The sequence below is a fragment of the Cryptomeria japonica genome, chromosome 1 (assembly GCF_030272615.1).
Source record: "Cryptomeria japonica chromosome 1, Sugi_1.0, whole genome shotgun sequence".
Lineage (NCBI taxonomy): Eukaryota > Viridiplantae > Streptophyta > Pinopsida > Cupressales > Cupressaceae > Cryptomeria > Cryptomeria japonica.
The window spans coordinates 713392292-713409661 of record NC_081405.1 but is presented as its reverse complement, the minus strand read 5'-3'; the positions used below and the strand labels follow the sequence as shown (position 1 = coordinate 713409661).

At 39.5% G+C, this 17370-nt stretch overlaps 2 protein-coding genes across 2 annotated transcripts; one reads left to right on the top strand and one right to left on the bottom strand.

Annotated features, from left to right (window-relative positions):
* Positions 1–9: 9 nt before the first annotated feature.
* LOC131050389 (photosystem II protein D1-like) lies at positions 10–1129 on the bottom strand. The gene has a single exon (XM_057984548.2). It carries the CDS (start codon positions 1027–1029, stop codon positions 10–12), a length of 1020 nt encoding a protein of 339 aa, XP_057840531.2. The 5' UTR covers positions 1030–1129.
* An 812-nt stretch (positions 1130–1941) lies between these two features.
* On the top strand, positions 1942–2502 carry LOC131050390 (NAD(P)H-quinone oxidoreductase chain 4, chloroplastic-like; the record flags this gene model as incomplete). Its single annotated transcript, XM_057984549.2, has 1 exon — positions 1942–2502. A coding segment is annotated over one exon (561 nt), but the record flags the coding sequence as incomplete, so codon positions are not given.
* Positions 2503–17370: the final 14868 nt, after the last annotated feature.

Below are 17370 nucleotides of genomic sequence, written 5' to 3'. Positions count from 1 at the left end.
TTATAGAAATCATTTTTGGAATCTCCCGTAAAAATAAATCAATATTAGTTGTGGCTCACATCCACAACAGATATCGGCCCAAGTGTTAATTACATGACCTTGACTGTCAACAACAGATTGGTTGAAATTGAATCCATTTAAGTTGAAAGCCATAGTGCTGATGCCCAAAGCAGTAAACCAGATACCTACTACTGGCCAAGCAGCTAAAAAGAAATGTAGAGAATGGGAGTTGTTGAAACTAGCATATTGGAAGATCAATCGGCCGAAATAACCGTGAGCAGCTACAATATTGTAGGTTTCTTCTTCCTGACCAAATTTGTAACCTGCATTAGCAGACTCATTTTCGGTAGTTTCCCTGATCAAACTCGAAGTTACCAAGGAACCATGCATAGCACTAAATAGAGAGCCACCGAATACGCTAGCTACACCTAACATGTGAAATGGATGCATAAGAATATTGTGTTCAGCCTGCAATACGATCATGAAATTGAAAGTACCAGAGATTCCTAGAGGCATACCATCAGAGAAACTTCCTTGACCAATAGGGTAAATCAAGAAAACAGCAGCAGCTGCTGCTACTGGAGCTGAATATGCAACAACAATCCAAGGACGCATACCTAGACGGAAGCTAAGCTCCCACTCACGACCCATATAGCAAGCTACACCAAGTAGGAAGTGTAGAACGATTAGCTCATAGGGACCACCGTTGTATAGCCATTCATCAACAGAAGCTGCTTCCCAGATGGGATAGAAATGCAGACCAATGGCTGCAGAGGTAGGAATAATAGCACCAGAAATAATATTGTTTCCATAAAGAAGAGAACCGGAAACAGGTTCACGAATACCATCAATATCTACTGGAGGAGCTGCAATGAAAGCGATAATGAATACAGAGGTTGCAGTCAATAGGGTAGGAATCATCAAGACACCGAACCATCCAATGTAAAGACGGTTTTCAGTGCTAGTGATCCAATCGCAAAAACGATTCCATAGGCTTGCGCTTTCGCGTCTTTCTAAAATTGCGGTCATGGTTATAACTTGGTTTATTTAATCATTAGAAGCTCCCAAGCATACACATAAGGCTTGTTATTCAACAGTATAATATGAGACATATCTGTATGTCAACCAATATTTATTTTTACATCTTTATGAATACTATAGAAATTCATGGTATCTTCCTCCATAAACTATATGCACATATATTGAAATACTTTTGAATAGTATAATATCTGTAGGTATTAATACCGGTATTAATGTGCTCTATGAGCATTCCTTCTTTCTTTATGATTCAAGGTAATATAATAATAGTATTTATTACCTTGAAGTTAAATGTTATTGGAGAAAACTGGGTAAGAAAGACCTTATCATTTCTCAGATGATTACCGAATAGTGGGATGCCGCCTCTCTTGCTTATTAAGAGCAATTAATAACATGAATTGGATTGGATGATAAGTAAAAATACCTTTAGGTACTAGATTCTAGTACTCTGGGTTGCCCGGGACTTGAACCCGGAGCTCATCGGATGGAGTGGATTATCCGCTCTTTCTTTTTATAAGAGCAAGAAATCTCTCCCCAAACCGTGCTTGCAATTTTCATTGCACATGGCTATATTTACCGATTCATATTTGGGCTCCTATGAGGGATATTCTTTTGACTACAGCTGATAAAATTACCACAAAAGAAGGTCGATTGACCACATTAAGATTACCATCTGGGGAGGTTCAGATATGGATACGATGATGGTCATACAAAGATCGAGAAGATATCCCCCTTTACTTGCCTACTATCAAAAAAATTACTATCATGTTTGGGATCACATCCAATCTGTAACACTTTTTCGCCACGTCTAGCTAGGGCAATTGAAATATTACAACTAGTGGTTGATTTACCAATTCCGCCTTTTCCATAAACTGCTATTTTCATCTTTTCATCTCCTTTTATTTCTATGGGTTGATTCGGATCAATATGGAATTGCTACCTCATGCTCATTCTTTGTTTTCACCATGGTTGATAATAATAGGAGCAGTGCAAATTATCTATGCAGCTCTAACTTCTATGGGTCAACGCAATTTGAAAAGAAGGATAGCCTATTCATCAATATCTCATATGGGTTTTGTAATTATAGGAATTGGTTCCATGACATATACAGGTCTCAATGGAGCCATTTTGCAAATGATTTCTCATGGATTAATTGGTGCTGCACTTTTTTTCTTGGTAGGAACAAGTTATGATAGGATAGGTACTCTTTTCCTTGATGAAATGGGAGGAATCGCTATACCAATTCCTAAAATCTTTACTATGTTCAGTAGCTTTTCAATGGCTTCTCTTGCATTGCCAGGAATGAGTGGTTTTGTAGCAGAATTTATGATATTTTTGGGTGTAATTACTAATCATAAATATTCTTCGACCTTTCGAATCATTATTACTGCAATAGCGGCAATTGGAATGATATTAACTCCCATTTATTTGTTATCTATGTTACACAAACATCGAATAAAATGAGTCCTAGTAGATGGAAGAGCAAGTCTAAACATTTGTACATTGAGCACTATTAAACAATTGGGATATTCTGATAAAGCTATAAATTCTACAAACAAAATTACCATCAAGGCATATGATGATGAAGAGCGTTCATCCAAAGGCACAGTCACCTTGCCTCTCAGAGTTGGGCTAGTTACAAAGGATGTGGTTTGTCAAGTCCTAGACCTCGATCTCACATACAACATACTCTTGGGACATACTTGGATTCATGAAATCAGGGCAGTCCCATCTACATATCACAAATGCATCAGTTTTCCTCACAATGGATTTGAAATAACAGTTAATAGATATCCTAATCCATTTATATACTGCAATAACTTGAGACCGAAAACTGAAACGATCATTCCAAGTAATAGGGAAGTTGTTCCTTCTTCTGCATACATTGATCCAGAATCATTAAAACCTTCGACCTCAAAACAAGGTGAGCTTAAAGGCAAATTCTAGGACAAGGGCATGGGTGAATACACTTTGAATCAAACCATGTACTTACGACAAGTCATGAGTTCACCAAAAGAATATGGAAGACCACATCCTAATAAGAAGGTATCTATCATTATACTCAAATGGGACCCTACTATCTTTCAAAGATGGGGTGAACTGGAAGAGGAAGACTTATACAAAATGCTTTACAAAGACCTTGAAAATGATACACAAGATCATATCAGCATACCATGTGAAAAGTATGGAAAAGGGTTCAAGATTCTACAAAAATTTGGGTATGATGGGAAAAGCCCTCTTGGATTAAGAAAAGAAGGCATCATTGAACCTTTAAAACCTGAATTAACATTCAAAAAGGAATGCTCGAAGGGACTTGGTTGACTTCCAAGGTCCACACTCAAAGGACAGAAGAAGCATTACAAATCAAAGCTGCCAAAATTCAACAAGAGAATCGCTATTCCACAGAATCCAATGAATGGGAATGGGGTTCAGACAAATCCGCCAGTGACTACAAGCTCACCGAGACATTCATAGAGCCAGATGAACCCACAGAAGAAGAGGAATTTTATGAAAAATTCAAAGTTGGTCAAGAAACAACCTTGGAGGATCCCATACAGTCCTTGTCTCTAGGTCCTAGGTTGAAATCACATAGAATGAGAACACCTGTCTCAAAATGCGCTACTAGTGAGGATAATTTGGATTCATTCACAATCGAGACTGATGAGGAGAGTGCCAATGATGACCTTGATAACTACCTCGACATGCCTGAATATAACTGCATCTTCACTCTTAGCCCTACTAACTTTGAAGACATCAAAGGCCTTCCCCTTGTTCACCACCAACTTATTGACTGGGACCATGAAGGACCTGCATAGTTTGACACATTCCAGAATGATGAATCTTTTATTAACTATCTTGGCATACGAGATGATCTTCCCCTTGGGGACCATAAAGTGGGATACACTATAGAACTCAATAGCGTGGCATATTTTGGTGAGGGTGTCGGGCCTTCTAGTTGCAAAAATATAAAAATAAAAACAAACCAAGGGTCTTATGGCGAAAACCACACTGTCGCGCTGTCTGACCCCAAAAAAGTAAAAATAAAGGATGTATCTGAGGGAAAAAACCTCTCTGACACACCTAAAGATGGAAGGCTCGACATTCTCCCAGCATCATATGAGGAAAAGTCATCCATGTTGGTAGAGGAGACTATCAAAACAAACATTGGCATAGAAGAAGTTCCACACAACATATTCCTGGCTCAATCTTTGATAGAGTCAGAAAGGTCAAAATTCATAAGTTTCTTCATAAAACAACAAATTAACTTTGCATGATCATATGCTGATATGCCTGAATTGGATCCAGATTTGGTAATGCATCATTTAACAGTTAAACCGGGGGCAAAACCAGTGAAACAGAAATTAAGGAAGATGCATCCACAAGTCGCATTATTAGTCAAAGCAGAGCTTGAGAAATTATTGGATGTCGGATTCATACGACCAATTGATTATCCTGAATGGATCTCCAACTTAGTGCCTGTCAGTAAACCAGATCGTAGTATCAAAATATATACAGATTTTAGAGACATCAACAAAGCCTATCCTAAGGATGATTTTCCATTACCAAATATTGACTTGATTGTCAATCTCACAACAAGTCATGTGATGTTATCTTTGATGTATGGATTCTCTGGTTATAATCAAATAAAATCGCATCTGAGGACCAACACAAAACAACATTCACTTGTCCTTGGGGAACTTTCTGATGGAATGTTATGTCCTTTGGGCTAAAAAATGCAGGTGCTACATATCAAAGAGCCATGACTACTATCTTTCATGATCTCATGCACGTGACTGTGGAAGATTACGTTGATGACCTCTTGAGAAAATCAATAGACAAAGATACACATTTGGACATACTTTTAGTCATCTTTGATCGGTTGAAAAAATATAAAGTAAGATTAAATCCCAAGAAATGTGTCTTTGGAGTAACCTCCGGGAAGCTCTTGGGATTCATTGTCTCAAAAAGAGGAATCGAAGCCGATCCAGCAAAGTCAAGGCCATACAAGAGATGCAACCACCAAGAAATATCAGTCAACTTTGATCTTTGCAAGGGAGACTCCAGTCCATACGAAGATTCATAGCACAACTTGCAGATAAGTGTAATCCCTTTCAGCACTTGCTACATAAAAACATCAAATTCAAATGGGATGATAATTGTCAACAAGCTTTCTAGACACTCAAAGATTATCTTCTGAATCCACCAGTTTTGATGCCACCAGTTCTGGAACAACCTCTATTACTATACATATCAGCTACTTCAACAACACTGGGGGCACTCTTAGCACAACAAGTTGCTGAGGGAAAAGAAAAGGCAGTATACTATATCAGTCGCACATTGGTGGGATATGAGCTAAACTACACATCAATTGAGCATGCATGTCTCATTGTGGTCTTTTCTTTGCAGAAACTATGACATTACATGCTAACTCATAAGACTAAGTTGGTTGCAAGGATCGATCCATTGAAATACCTTCTCAATAAAGCAACACTTACTGGGCGACTAGCCAAATGGGTGATGCTTCTCAGTGAATTCGACATCGAGTATGTGGACAAAAAAACAATAAAAGGACAAGCTATCATAGATCAATTAGCAGATGCTCCTATGATAGATGATGTTCCTCTACTTTCAGAATTTCCAGATGAATCCATTTTAATAATGTCACATGCAAAGCCTTGGCAACTATATTTTGACAGCTCATACACACAGCATGGGGCAGGAGCTGGCATCCTCTTCATAACTCCTCAAGGGGATTCTATACCAAAATCATATCAATTATCATTTCCTTGCACTAATAACATAGTGGAATATGAGGCATTAACAACTGGATTACGGATTGCAGTTCAGTGGAAGATCCAGGAACTTCGTGTTTTTGGGGACTCTCAAATTCTAATTCGTCAGGAAACTAATGACTATAAAACAAAGGATGAGAAATTAATGCCCTATAAAAGAATGGTGGATGACTTGAAACAACAGCTCGTGAAGATAGACTTTGAGCAGATACCCACAAAGCAGAATCGAGCCACGGATGCCATGGCTACAATTGCTTCACTAATTGATCTACCACCAAATGAGACCCACTATGAGTTTTTGGTGGATAACCTTTTGGTTCCCTCATATGAAATCACTCCTACTAAGATGATATGTGTTGTTGGTCCTGAGTCCCAGTTATACGGTTCCATTTTTGCATACCTTCATGACAATACCCTACCTCCTGATCTATCCAATAACCAATGTCGCACTTTCATTCGCCAATCTTCTCGATACGTCATTTTAGCCGATATCCTATATCATCGAGGTCTAGATGGAACTCTTCTTAGATGTTTAGAAAGCGACGAAGCTCAGATTGTGTTATGTGAAGTACATGAAGGGATATGTGGTCCACATTCTAGTGGTCCTACCTTAGCCAAGAAACTCACCAGTACTGGATATTACTGGCCCAATATGGAAAAAGATTCATATCAATTTGTCAAGAAATGTAAGTAGTGGCAACTTCATGGAGACCTCATCCATGCGCCAACGCAAGAACTTCAACCAATTATGACTCCTTGGCCATTCTATTAGTGGGGACTCGATCTCATAGGCAAGATTCACCCTCCATCTTCCAACGGTCATAAACTCATCATCACTGCCACAGAGTATTTCACAAAATGGATCGAAGTCGTGCCTCTCACACAAGTCACTGGAAAACAAATTGCTACATTCATTCTCAACTATATCATTTGTCGATATGCTATTCCTGTTTCTATCATCACTCACAAAGTGCTACTCTTATTTGCACTCCCTGTTCATCACAAAGTGCTGCTCATATTAGTACTCCCTATTCATCACAAAGTGCCTCGATCTATCCTAGTCTTCCCTACAGGACCTTCTTGAGTATATCCTCTTAGCAGCTTATCCAATCGACAGTGTATGTTCATCACAGAACTGCCGATTTGACCTTGAAGACATAAACACGCCTCCATGACATAAACGCGCTTATAGACTGCACAAACATGCCTGCTCTGCACAGACGCACCTGAAATACACAGACGTGCCTATGCTTTGCACAAACGCGCTTGTCCTGCACAAATGTGCCCACATTTCACAAATGCGCTTACACAACACAAATGCGCTCGCATCTAGAACAGACGCGCCTGGCACCAACGCAAATGCACCTACACGTTTTTGACATTTTTTGACATTATCCTAAAGCACATTTATTGCACTACCTAGCATGCATTTATGACAACAATTAATGCGATAAAGTACAAGGAGGTTTTGTGTTACTCATCGGCTCTCCTGCATTTGCTGGCCTCTGATATTGATGAGCGCGATCGAATCTATGAACCAATGCCATCACTGCTGACTGCTGCTGCTCTCTTCTCGCTCTGCACTCTAATCTCTTGGATGTGTGGATGACAATGAGGATTTTTTCCAATTGTAGTTTATTTTATAAACTACCCTAGCCCTCATTTCCCGAGTCAGTCTTGTAGGATTTTGCCAAGATCAAGGGCATAATGAAAAGAATAAAAGAGACAATAGAATGACAAGAACAAACTGTATTCTCATCAATAAACAAATGATCAACTGGATTAACCAATACAATGAATAAAGGCTTGCTTATATAGGCAAGGCCATATGGATGTATGAGCACACAAATATGACATGTGGCTCAATGAGAAACAAGGGTAGGTAAGAAATACTAGGGGTAGGTAGGAGAAATAATATAATATTCCACAAGAGGTGGATGACTCACCGAATGTGGAGTGTAACAGCAAAATTAGACCACAAAAGGTGGAATTTCTCCTACAAGCTCTATCCCTAAGTGCACACTTCCCTAAGTGTCTCAAATCCAAACTACGAAGAGATGCATTATCCTAAGTTAACTTAAGTAAGTGTAATAATATCCATAATGAATATTTATTTACACCAACACCCCTCCTTAAGTGCAACTTAGGGGAATGAAGACTCAAGTCAACAATGCAAGATGGGTCCCGGCTACTAGGCCATGATAGGTACCCATGTACAATATGCAAATGCAAGAAAAACTATGCAATGCAATCTCTCACAAACGAAGAAAGGGAGAAAACCCAGTGGGAAAAAACTCCCCCCCAAAAGAGAGATGAATGTACAAAAAGACTCTCAAAGAAGAAGGACAAAACCTCAAAGAGGAAAAAGTCCCCCCCATAAGAGAGGAAGGAGAAGTTAGCTAACCCCCCCTCATGACACATCCCGCACTCCCAAGAGAGCTCGCAACTGCTGGAACTTACTCTCAGTGAAAGGTTTAGTGAACATGTCAACAACCTACTCGGTTGTAGGACAATACTGCAAATCAATGACCTGCTCCTGGATGAGCTCTCGGATATAGTGCATATGAATCTCGATGTGTTTGGTCTACTGGTGCTAGACCGAGTTCTTCAAGATCGCAATAGTACTCTGATTTTCACAATGTAGAACTGTCGGTCGTGGAGTGGTGAAACCATACTCTGTGAGAATCTGCTGGAGCCAAATGGTCTCAGTCGCTGCGTTAACAGCGCCTCGATACTCAGCCTCAGTCGAAGAGAGAGCAATAGCATGTTGCTTCTTGCTCTACCAACAAATGGGGCCTGAACCAAGGTGAAAACTGTAACCAGAAGTAGACTTACAATCAACTAGATCGCCAACCCAATCAGAGTCTGTGTAACCAACCAAGCGAAGTCCTGTGCCTGCTACATAGTGAATCCCATAGTGATGTGTACCCTGGATGTAATGAAGGATGCATTTGGCGGATTTCTAATGAAGCTCACGTGGATCTTGCATGAAGCGGGAAACCATGCCAACTGCAAATGAAATATCAAGGTGTGTATGAGTCAAGTAGATGAGACTACCCACAAGCTGACGATACAAAGTGGCATCAACTGGTGAAGAAGAACAATGAGCCTCAAGCTTGACTCCTGAAAGAAAGGGAGTCAGGGTAGGCTTACAATCAGCCATATGAAAGCATGCAAGTAGATCAAGAGCATACTTGGGCTGCGATAGTGTGATATCGGAAGGTGACTGTGAAGTCTCTATCCCGAGAAAGTAGTGCAAAAGACCCAAGTCAGTCATAGCAAATATGTCATGCAAAGCAGATTTGACCCTACTAATGATGGATGAAGTACTCCCTGTAATGATCAAGTCATCAACATAGAGCACAAGTATCAAGAGAGAGTCATCCTGTCGCAAAATGTAGACATCGGATCGGAATTACACTTGGTGAACCCTGCGGAGAGAAGAAAGGAATCCATCTTGGCATACCAAGCCCTAGGGCCCTGCTTAAGGCCATAGAGAGATTTCCTTAGTCTGCAAACCAAGGAAGTATCCTAGATGAAACCCTGTGGCTGTTCCATATAAATCTCCTCATCAAGATCACCATGAAGAAAAGCACTCTTCACATCCATCTGATGTACAGCCCAACCATGAGCTGCAGCAATAGCAAGTGTCAAACGAATGGAGTTCATCTTGGCTACGGGTGCAAAGGTCTCAGTATAGTCAACACCTGCAACCTGCAAGAAACCTTTTGCAACAAGCCAAGCCTTATACTTATCCACACTACCATTCGCTACAAACTTGGTCCGATAGATCCACTTACATTGAACCATCTTTCTCCCCTTAGGGAGATGGACTAGATCCCATGTGTTGTTCCTCATCAAGGAACTATACTCTTCCTCCATAGCTTCATCCCACTCAAGAAGCCCTCATGCTTCCCTATATGTCTGTGGATCGGAAGCAGTAGCAATGAATGCATGTGGAAGATCCTGATGTTGTGATCGAGTTCTCTGTGTATCAAAAGGATCCCCAATAAGAGAACCCGCAGACTCAAGTGTCTGTCGAGCCCAACGAGGTCTAGGTGGAGGTGGAGAACAAGGCTTCGCAACTGCAAGTGGACCCTGTGGAGGTGGAACCCTGCGAGTCGGAGTTGAGGGAGTCTCATCATCTGAATCACTAACATCACTATCCACAATGGAGGAAGGTGGAGCAGGTAGAGAGGCTAAGCTAGGAGAGCTTTCCTCAAAGTGAACACTCCTCTCAATGAATACCTCATGTGTCTCTGGATCCATCAATCTGTATGCCTTAACACCCTCAGGATATCCAACAAATATGCAAGGTCGACTCTGAGGTTCCAATGCCTTACATTTCTGTGGAGGTATGCGAGCCCATGTTGGACACCCAAAGACTCTGAAATGTCTCACAGTCGGTTTCCTACCAACCCAAGCTTCAAAAGGAGTAATACCTTGCAAAGCTTTGTGAGGAACCCAATTCTGGATGTGTGTGGTACAACTGATAGCCTCTACCCAAAAGGCAGGATCAAGAGAATGTGCGTGTATCATATAGCTAGCCATTTCTTTGAGAGTTCTATGATTGCGTTCTGCAACCCCGTTCTGCTGCGGAGTGTATGCTACAGAATGCTGAAGATCAATCCCCTCAAATGTACAAAAATCCTCAAGTCTCTTGTTCACATATTCCCTTCCATTATCTGTGCGAAGAATCTTGACCACTTTCCCTGATTGCTTCTCCACACGAGTCTTGAAGTCCTGAAATCTGTCAAATACTTCACTCTTATGAATGAGAAAGTAGACCCAAGTGAAGTGGGAGTAGTCATCAATGAAGGTAAGAACATAGTGGGCCTTACTGAATGAAGGTGCTGGAAATGGACCTGCTACATCACTGTGAACAAGTTGAAGAACTTCCAGAGCTCTCCAAGTTTTCCCTTTATCAAACTTCTCTTCGGGATGCTTGCCCATGGAACAACCTGAACATACACCCTCTGAAAAACTGATTCGAGGTAGACTTGTGACCATGTCTTTAGTGCTTAGCTGCTGAAGATAGTGGTAGTTGAGGTGACCAAACCACTCATGCCATAGCTTACTTTCTGAATTTGAATGAGTAAGCAAGGCCCTAGAAGGTGAACTTGGCACAAAGTAGTAGAATGAATAAAGCCTTGAGTTGTCATTGACTTGTCCCACTGCTACCAAGGCATCATTATCAAGTTCCTTTACCACAACTGAATCTGGTGTAAACTCAACCTTTTTCCCATTCCCATAGTGAGTGATTTGGTAGATGGAGAGAAGTTTGGTAGACAAGTTAGGAACATAGAGAACATTCTCAAATGTTCCATCATCCATGTCAACTGAACCTTTCTCTTCAACCTCTACTTGTGTGTCATCACCTATGTAAATGTGAGGTACCTTTGATGGCTCCAATGAAGAAAACTGCTCCTTTGTGGAACCCATGTGATCTGAGGCACCTGAGTCAAGTATCCATTGCAGTGAAGAACCTGTTGTAGCCACAAATGCTTGCCCTTTTCCCTTAGACTATGAGGAAGAGGAAGGAGTTGAATCCTTCTTTGTGTAGGCAGATGGCAAGTTGATGTTGTTTTTCTTGAGAAGATTGGTTAACTCATCAACTTGCTTTGTGTGGCATCGATGCTCATCATGACCATACTTTTTGCAATATGTACAAGTTGGTTTATCCTTCTTAGGTGGTGTCCCATTCTTGGAAGAGGATGAAAAATCGCCTTGTGATGGAGACGATGATTGTCCTTTTTCCTGGTGTGGCTTAGACTTGGATTGCTTCTTCTTCTTGTTGGAATCTCTACCTTGACTTCCTTGATTTCCTTGATTTGCTACCAAAGCCTTGGACTTTGAAGACTTGAGAAACCCCATGTTCAACAACTTAGTTTGTTCCAATATTAACATTTCTCTGAAAGCATCAAATGAAGGCATAACATAAGAACTCCCCACTGTCAAACGATGAGTTTGGAAGCTAGACACAAATGCTGCATATTCTGGTGCAAGCTTATCCAACAAGTTGAAAATCAATTGAGCATCCTTCTTGTCAATTCCACAATCCTTTAGCTTTGCTCTTAGCTCATTTGCTTTGGTTACATAATCTTGGATTGTATCAAAACTCTTGGGATCTAAGTTGGTGAGTTCATTGTCAATCTGATAGCCTCTGATTTCATCAACTTGTCCATACAATTTCTGAAACATATCCCAAGCCTCTTTAATTGTTTTACACCTCTCAATGTGGAAAATGAGGTCATCTGATACATACTTGCGTAAGGTTCCAAGAGCCATGCAATTCTTTGTGAGCCATTCTAATTGAGCAATTGGATCAGCCTTAGGATCAGGTGGTGTTGTTATTGTTCCATCTATGTAGTGTGTGAGACCCTTTTTCCATTAGTTTACTCCATACTTTAATTTTCCATGATGCATAATTATGTGGAGTTAATGGTGGAAACTTATTAGGACTCATTGCAACAAGAATGGAAAGAGCACAAAGAGAGGCACAATCACACAATACACCCCCCCAAATTCACTCAATCAAAGAACCCCCCCCAAATGTGATGATTTGGCACTTTATAAGTAGTGCGTATACAATGGGCCACTTGCAAAAAATGGCAAAGTGGACTTCTGATTTACAATTTTACAACTGCCTCAATAAGGCCAAAAGAGTCTCAAACTGACAATGCAAGAGATCTAACTAAGATCCAAGCAATTTACAAGTACCTAATAGGCCAAAGAAGACCAATATCTGAAACTACAATTTTCACTCAAAATCTCTAAAATCTGATCATAGATTCTGAAAGTAGACAAAAAAAAAACACTTTCGAAAAAAAAGGCACCTGAAAAGGAGGTTGTATGAGCTCAAACGAGGCCTTTGAAGTTGCAGAATTGAGGATTGGACAGGTACAGTTGAGAGAATCCAAAAATTCTGAAAAACTTGTCCACCAAAATCAGAAAATAACCACACCACTGCGAAGATCACAAAATTTTAGCCCAATTCAAAAAAAATTGCACCAAAAAAGGAGCAAAAATGAGCAAGATATGGCCTTCCAAATTTGGACTGCAAAACTGAAAAGCCCAATGGAGAGGGGTCAAAAAAATTTCAAAAAATGCTGATGTGGCGCTGATGTCAGCAAGTCACTATGTTAAATTTGATGGTCGTATGACCGTCATGAAAACTTCACCTCCTTGCTGACTAGGCGTCCGTACTGTACGGATAGCTAACTGTGCAGGTGACTGTGCAGACCGTACAAATGACGTGGCACTGTACAGACGAGCTGTGTGGTGATGTGACGTGGCAGTTGATTGGGCTGCCATACAGAGCTGACGTGTCAGACGAGGTGGCCACAGGCCAGTGGCCTCCTGCCACGTGGCAGACATGGATCGCCGGTTTTAAATCCATCGGCGGAAGGAGGTGCTGCAGGAGACGGGAGAGCAGAGACTAGCGGCGAGCGGCGGCAACGATCTCCGGAGGCTGTGGGCGGTGGCGTGCTCGGCAGCGGTGGGTCTCGACGGCAGGTCTCGGTCGCGGCAATGTGCTCGACAGTGACCGGGAGGAGAACCAAGGCGGCCGTCGGGGAAGCGAGGCGGCAGGCGGGTACACGACGCGGCGGCCGGGGTCCTGCATGGTGCTGACAGAGGCCGGACGGATTGCATAGCCTACAACGGCAGGTACCTGCAACCTACGCACAGCAGGTACGACCGAGTACGGGGGCTCTGCAGACCCCTCAAAAAAAAATATTTATTTTTTATTTTTTTTTATTTTTTTGAATTTTTCGAAATCTTTTTTTGAAAAAAAAAAATTTTAAAAAAAAAAAAAAAAAAAATTTGAAATCCGTACGATAATAGCCAAAATGGGGAAAAAAATTTCTCACCAAAACAGGTCAACTTTATAGTCAAAATTTATGGAAACGGCCTCCCGGATTCAACGGTGATGTCCAAATCGCTATATAACGCCCCCAAAAAATGAAGATCCCCAAATCCGAAAATAGAAGCCTTCCACGATGTCTCCAAAAACCGATCAATGAAGCCCCAATAGCTCTGATACCATGTAGGATTTTGCCAAGATCAAGGGCACAATGAAAAGCATAAAAGAGACAATAGAATGACAAGAACAAACTATATTCTCATCAATATACAAATGATCAACTGGATTAACCAATACAATGAATAGAGGCTTGCTTATATAGGCAAGGCCATATGGATGTATGAGCACACAAATATGACATGTGGCTCAATGAGAAACAAGTGTAGGTAAGAAATACTAGGGGTAGGTAGGAAAAATAATATAATATTCCACAAGAGGTGGATGACTCACCGAATGTGGAGTGTAACAGCAAAATAAGACCACAAAAGGTGGAATTTCTCCTACAAGCTCTATCTCTAAGTGCACACTTCCCTAAGTGTCTCAAATCCAAACTACGAAGAGATGCATTATCCTAAGTTAACTTAAGTAAGTGTAATAATATCCATAATGAATATTTATTTACACCAACAAGTCTTCATTATCCCGTGACTCTGTCACTCTATCCTATTCGGTCAGTCCATTCTAGCCTTTCTTTCTTATCGAGAGATTGTCTGCGATCTTTCCAGACATTTTCATCCAATCCCTCAAGGGGGCATATCATTCCCATCTTGGGGCAACTTTGTATCAGTTCATCTTATCTTCTTTGAAACAACGCGACAAGCTGCATTGTCTCAAAGAGGGGCAAAATGTAGACACCTAAAATTGTCCACTCTAATTAAATAAATATTTTATTTATTTAATTATTTTATCCTAATTCTTCTATTAATTAAATAAATCTTTATTTATTTAATTAATTCATGTATCCTCTTCTAGCCTTATTTCTCATTTAAATAAATACATTTATTTATTTAAATTATCCTTTTCCTAAATTAAATAAATATTTTATTTATTTAATTAATCCCACTTCTTCTATTAAATAAATAAATCTTTATTTATTTAATTAATTCATTAGCCTTTTCTACCCATGAGACATGTCATTCATCTCTTAATTCATACACTACCTACCCTTTCATTATTTCATTATTTCTTCTACCTACCCTCTAATCATAGCTGACCATTTATCTTTTACACCTCTCAATCTTATCCCTCCATTTCATATAGTGTCTTCTATATAAGGAGATGCTTCCTTCATTATCAAACCCGAACTGACTAACTCACTATGCATTCAGCCCCGACTACGCTTTTGAACTTGCCCATGTAATCAAGCCTACTTGCAACCACATTTCCGTTCTTTGTTGAGCTCTTGTGCACATATAAAATCTAAGAGCAAATATATCAAGCAAGATCAATGGAGATAGGAAGAATGGAGATTCAAACCCTATTAGACATGTGATGGTATAATCTTTGTGATTTCATTTGATTTGCATTGTCTTAGGTAATCTTCATATGTTATGGTGGATCTTTGTTGTTGTTAGGCTAGGGTTTTGTGGTTGAATTCATTTAGTCTTTCAACATTGTTGTTATCCATTTTCACCATGTACAATCTCCATTAACTCTGGCATAAGAGTTTATCCATTGGATAAAGGTATTATTCATTGGATAAAAGCTTTACTCACTAGCTCAAGCATAACCAAACCCTCCCAAAGTAACCTTCATGTCATCTCAAACATTTAATGCTACTTTGCTCTCCTCTCAAGCCATCTCATGTTGACATTTTTCATCATGGGATTGGGTTGAAAGCCATCACATGGATCATAAACCCATCAATCTTGGTCCTTGTTAAGATTACTCAATCTTGACCATCCATTGCCCTATTTCCTCTATAAATAGAGCTTGTATTCTTCATTTTCAGCATCAGAAGTTTTTGTGCATCAAACTTATAGTCATTTTAAAGAGAGCATTTCGAAGAATTTGCATTGTTATTATACTAATATTTACATAGACTAATTAGGTGCTTTCTCATAATAAATCATTCACACTTGCATAAGCATTATTTTTTCATTTTCACAACCATCTTGAATCTTCATATGGCATCCATGAATAGTGCAAAAAACTGAGAGCTACACTCATATGGGACTTGGAGGGGAGAGGAACAAGGGAGGAACATCTATGAGTATTTTGGGGAGCATCTTGGGGGGGTTTCTTTCCCTTTTTTGTATATGTATGCTTCTTATTATGTGCTTTATATCTCTCTTGATGTGCATGTTAAGGTTTTTAGTTCATTCATATTTGGTTTTGGTTGTGACTAATCTGCTAAAGTTTGAACTATGTCTTTTGTACCTTGTGCCCCTTTTAACATGCATCATTTGGTGAACCCAACGTGAATCAAACACGCAACCTTCTGATCTTTAGTTTGACTTTTATTTTTGTGATTTTCTTTTAATTTTCACACACAGGTCGCGCTTTAGCGCTTTTGTCTCACATTTTGGCGCCCTCGTCAAAAGAGTTTTAGTGCTTTTGTTAGATTTTTAGCGCTTTCATTATAGTTTTAGCACTTTATTTAGATTTTTAGCACTTTTGTTCATTAATTAATGTTGTTGTAATAATCTAGTGCTTTTGTGATCTTTGTCTGTTAATTTTTTAATTTTGTCAAACATTTTAAATTAACGCTTTTGTTAATATTTTAGCGTTGTTATTTTTTTTGCGCTTTTGTGAGTACTTCGGTGCTATTGTTCGAAGTAGTGCTTCTGTGTTCTCATAGAGTAGCGCTTTTGTAACAAAGAGCTCAAAATTGTAACCAAAAAATTAAACTTAGGCTTCTGGAATCCCACCAAAAGATTTGACATTTCATTAACTTTTCTTCTTCCAGGTCACTAACAATTTCTTGCAGGATTGGAGGAGTTAGAATTAGAACTTTGATTTCTTTCTAGCTTTTCAAGTTGGGTAAAAAGAAATCATTTTCCTTTGGTTTAAAAAAATCTCATCTTTCATTTTGGGCTAAAAATCAACTACATCTTCATTTGGGCTTAAAAAGAATCTCATTGTAAGGTAAAAAGAACAACAAATCAAACACTTTGTTTTCTTTCAAGTTAGGGAAAAACATTTTAATTTTGGCTTAAAAAGAACAACAATCTTTCATTTCTTGCAATGGTAAAATTCACAATCAACCTTTTATTTGCAAGTTAAAAAGAACAATCAAACTTATTTGCAAAAGCAATTTTCTTTTAAGCAAACGTGTTTTCATTTTGTTGACCAGGATGTCACTTTCCTAGTTAGAAAAAAAATTGCTTTGTGGAATAAAAAGAACATCATGTTTGTTGGAGCAACATCTCCAAATAGCAAATAGATCATATTACAATAAAAGGTTAAAAAGAACAAGTGTTTTTCATGTTTGGCACACTTGTGCAAATCTGTAGAGTGGTCCCATTTCTAACACACACTATCCTCTCCATTGGCTCTCATGGTCCTAAGTGCAAGAGAAAAGTGTTCAAAATAAAGAGTTCGCGTGGTCCCAAATCCTTATTTTAACACTTTAAACTTTTTATCTTTAAGAGAGGCCTACCAAGAGACACTTCACTCTTGGGAGTGACCTTGCGCGGTAAATCCTTCAAGCCACTATAGAAATTAGGTTGGAGT

Coding starts and splice junctions, on each gene's coding strand:
- LOC131050389 (XM_057984548.2), bottom strand. CDS start 1,029: ATGACCGCAATTTTAGAAAGACGCGAAAGCGCAAGCCTATGGAATCGT.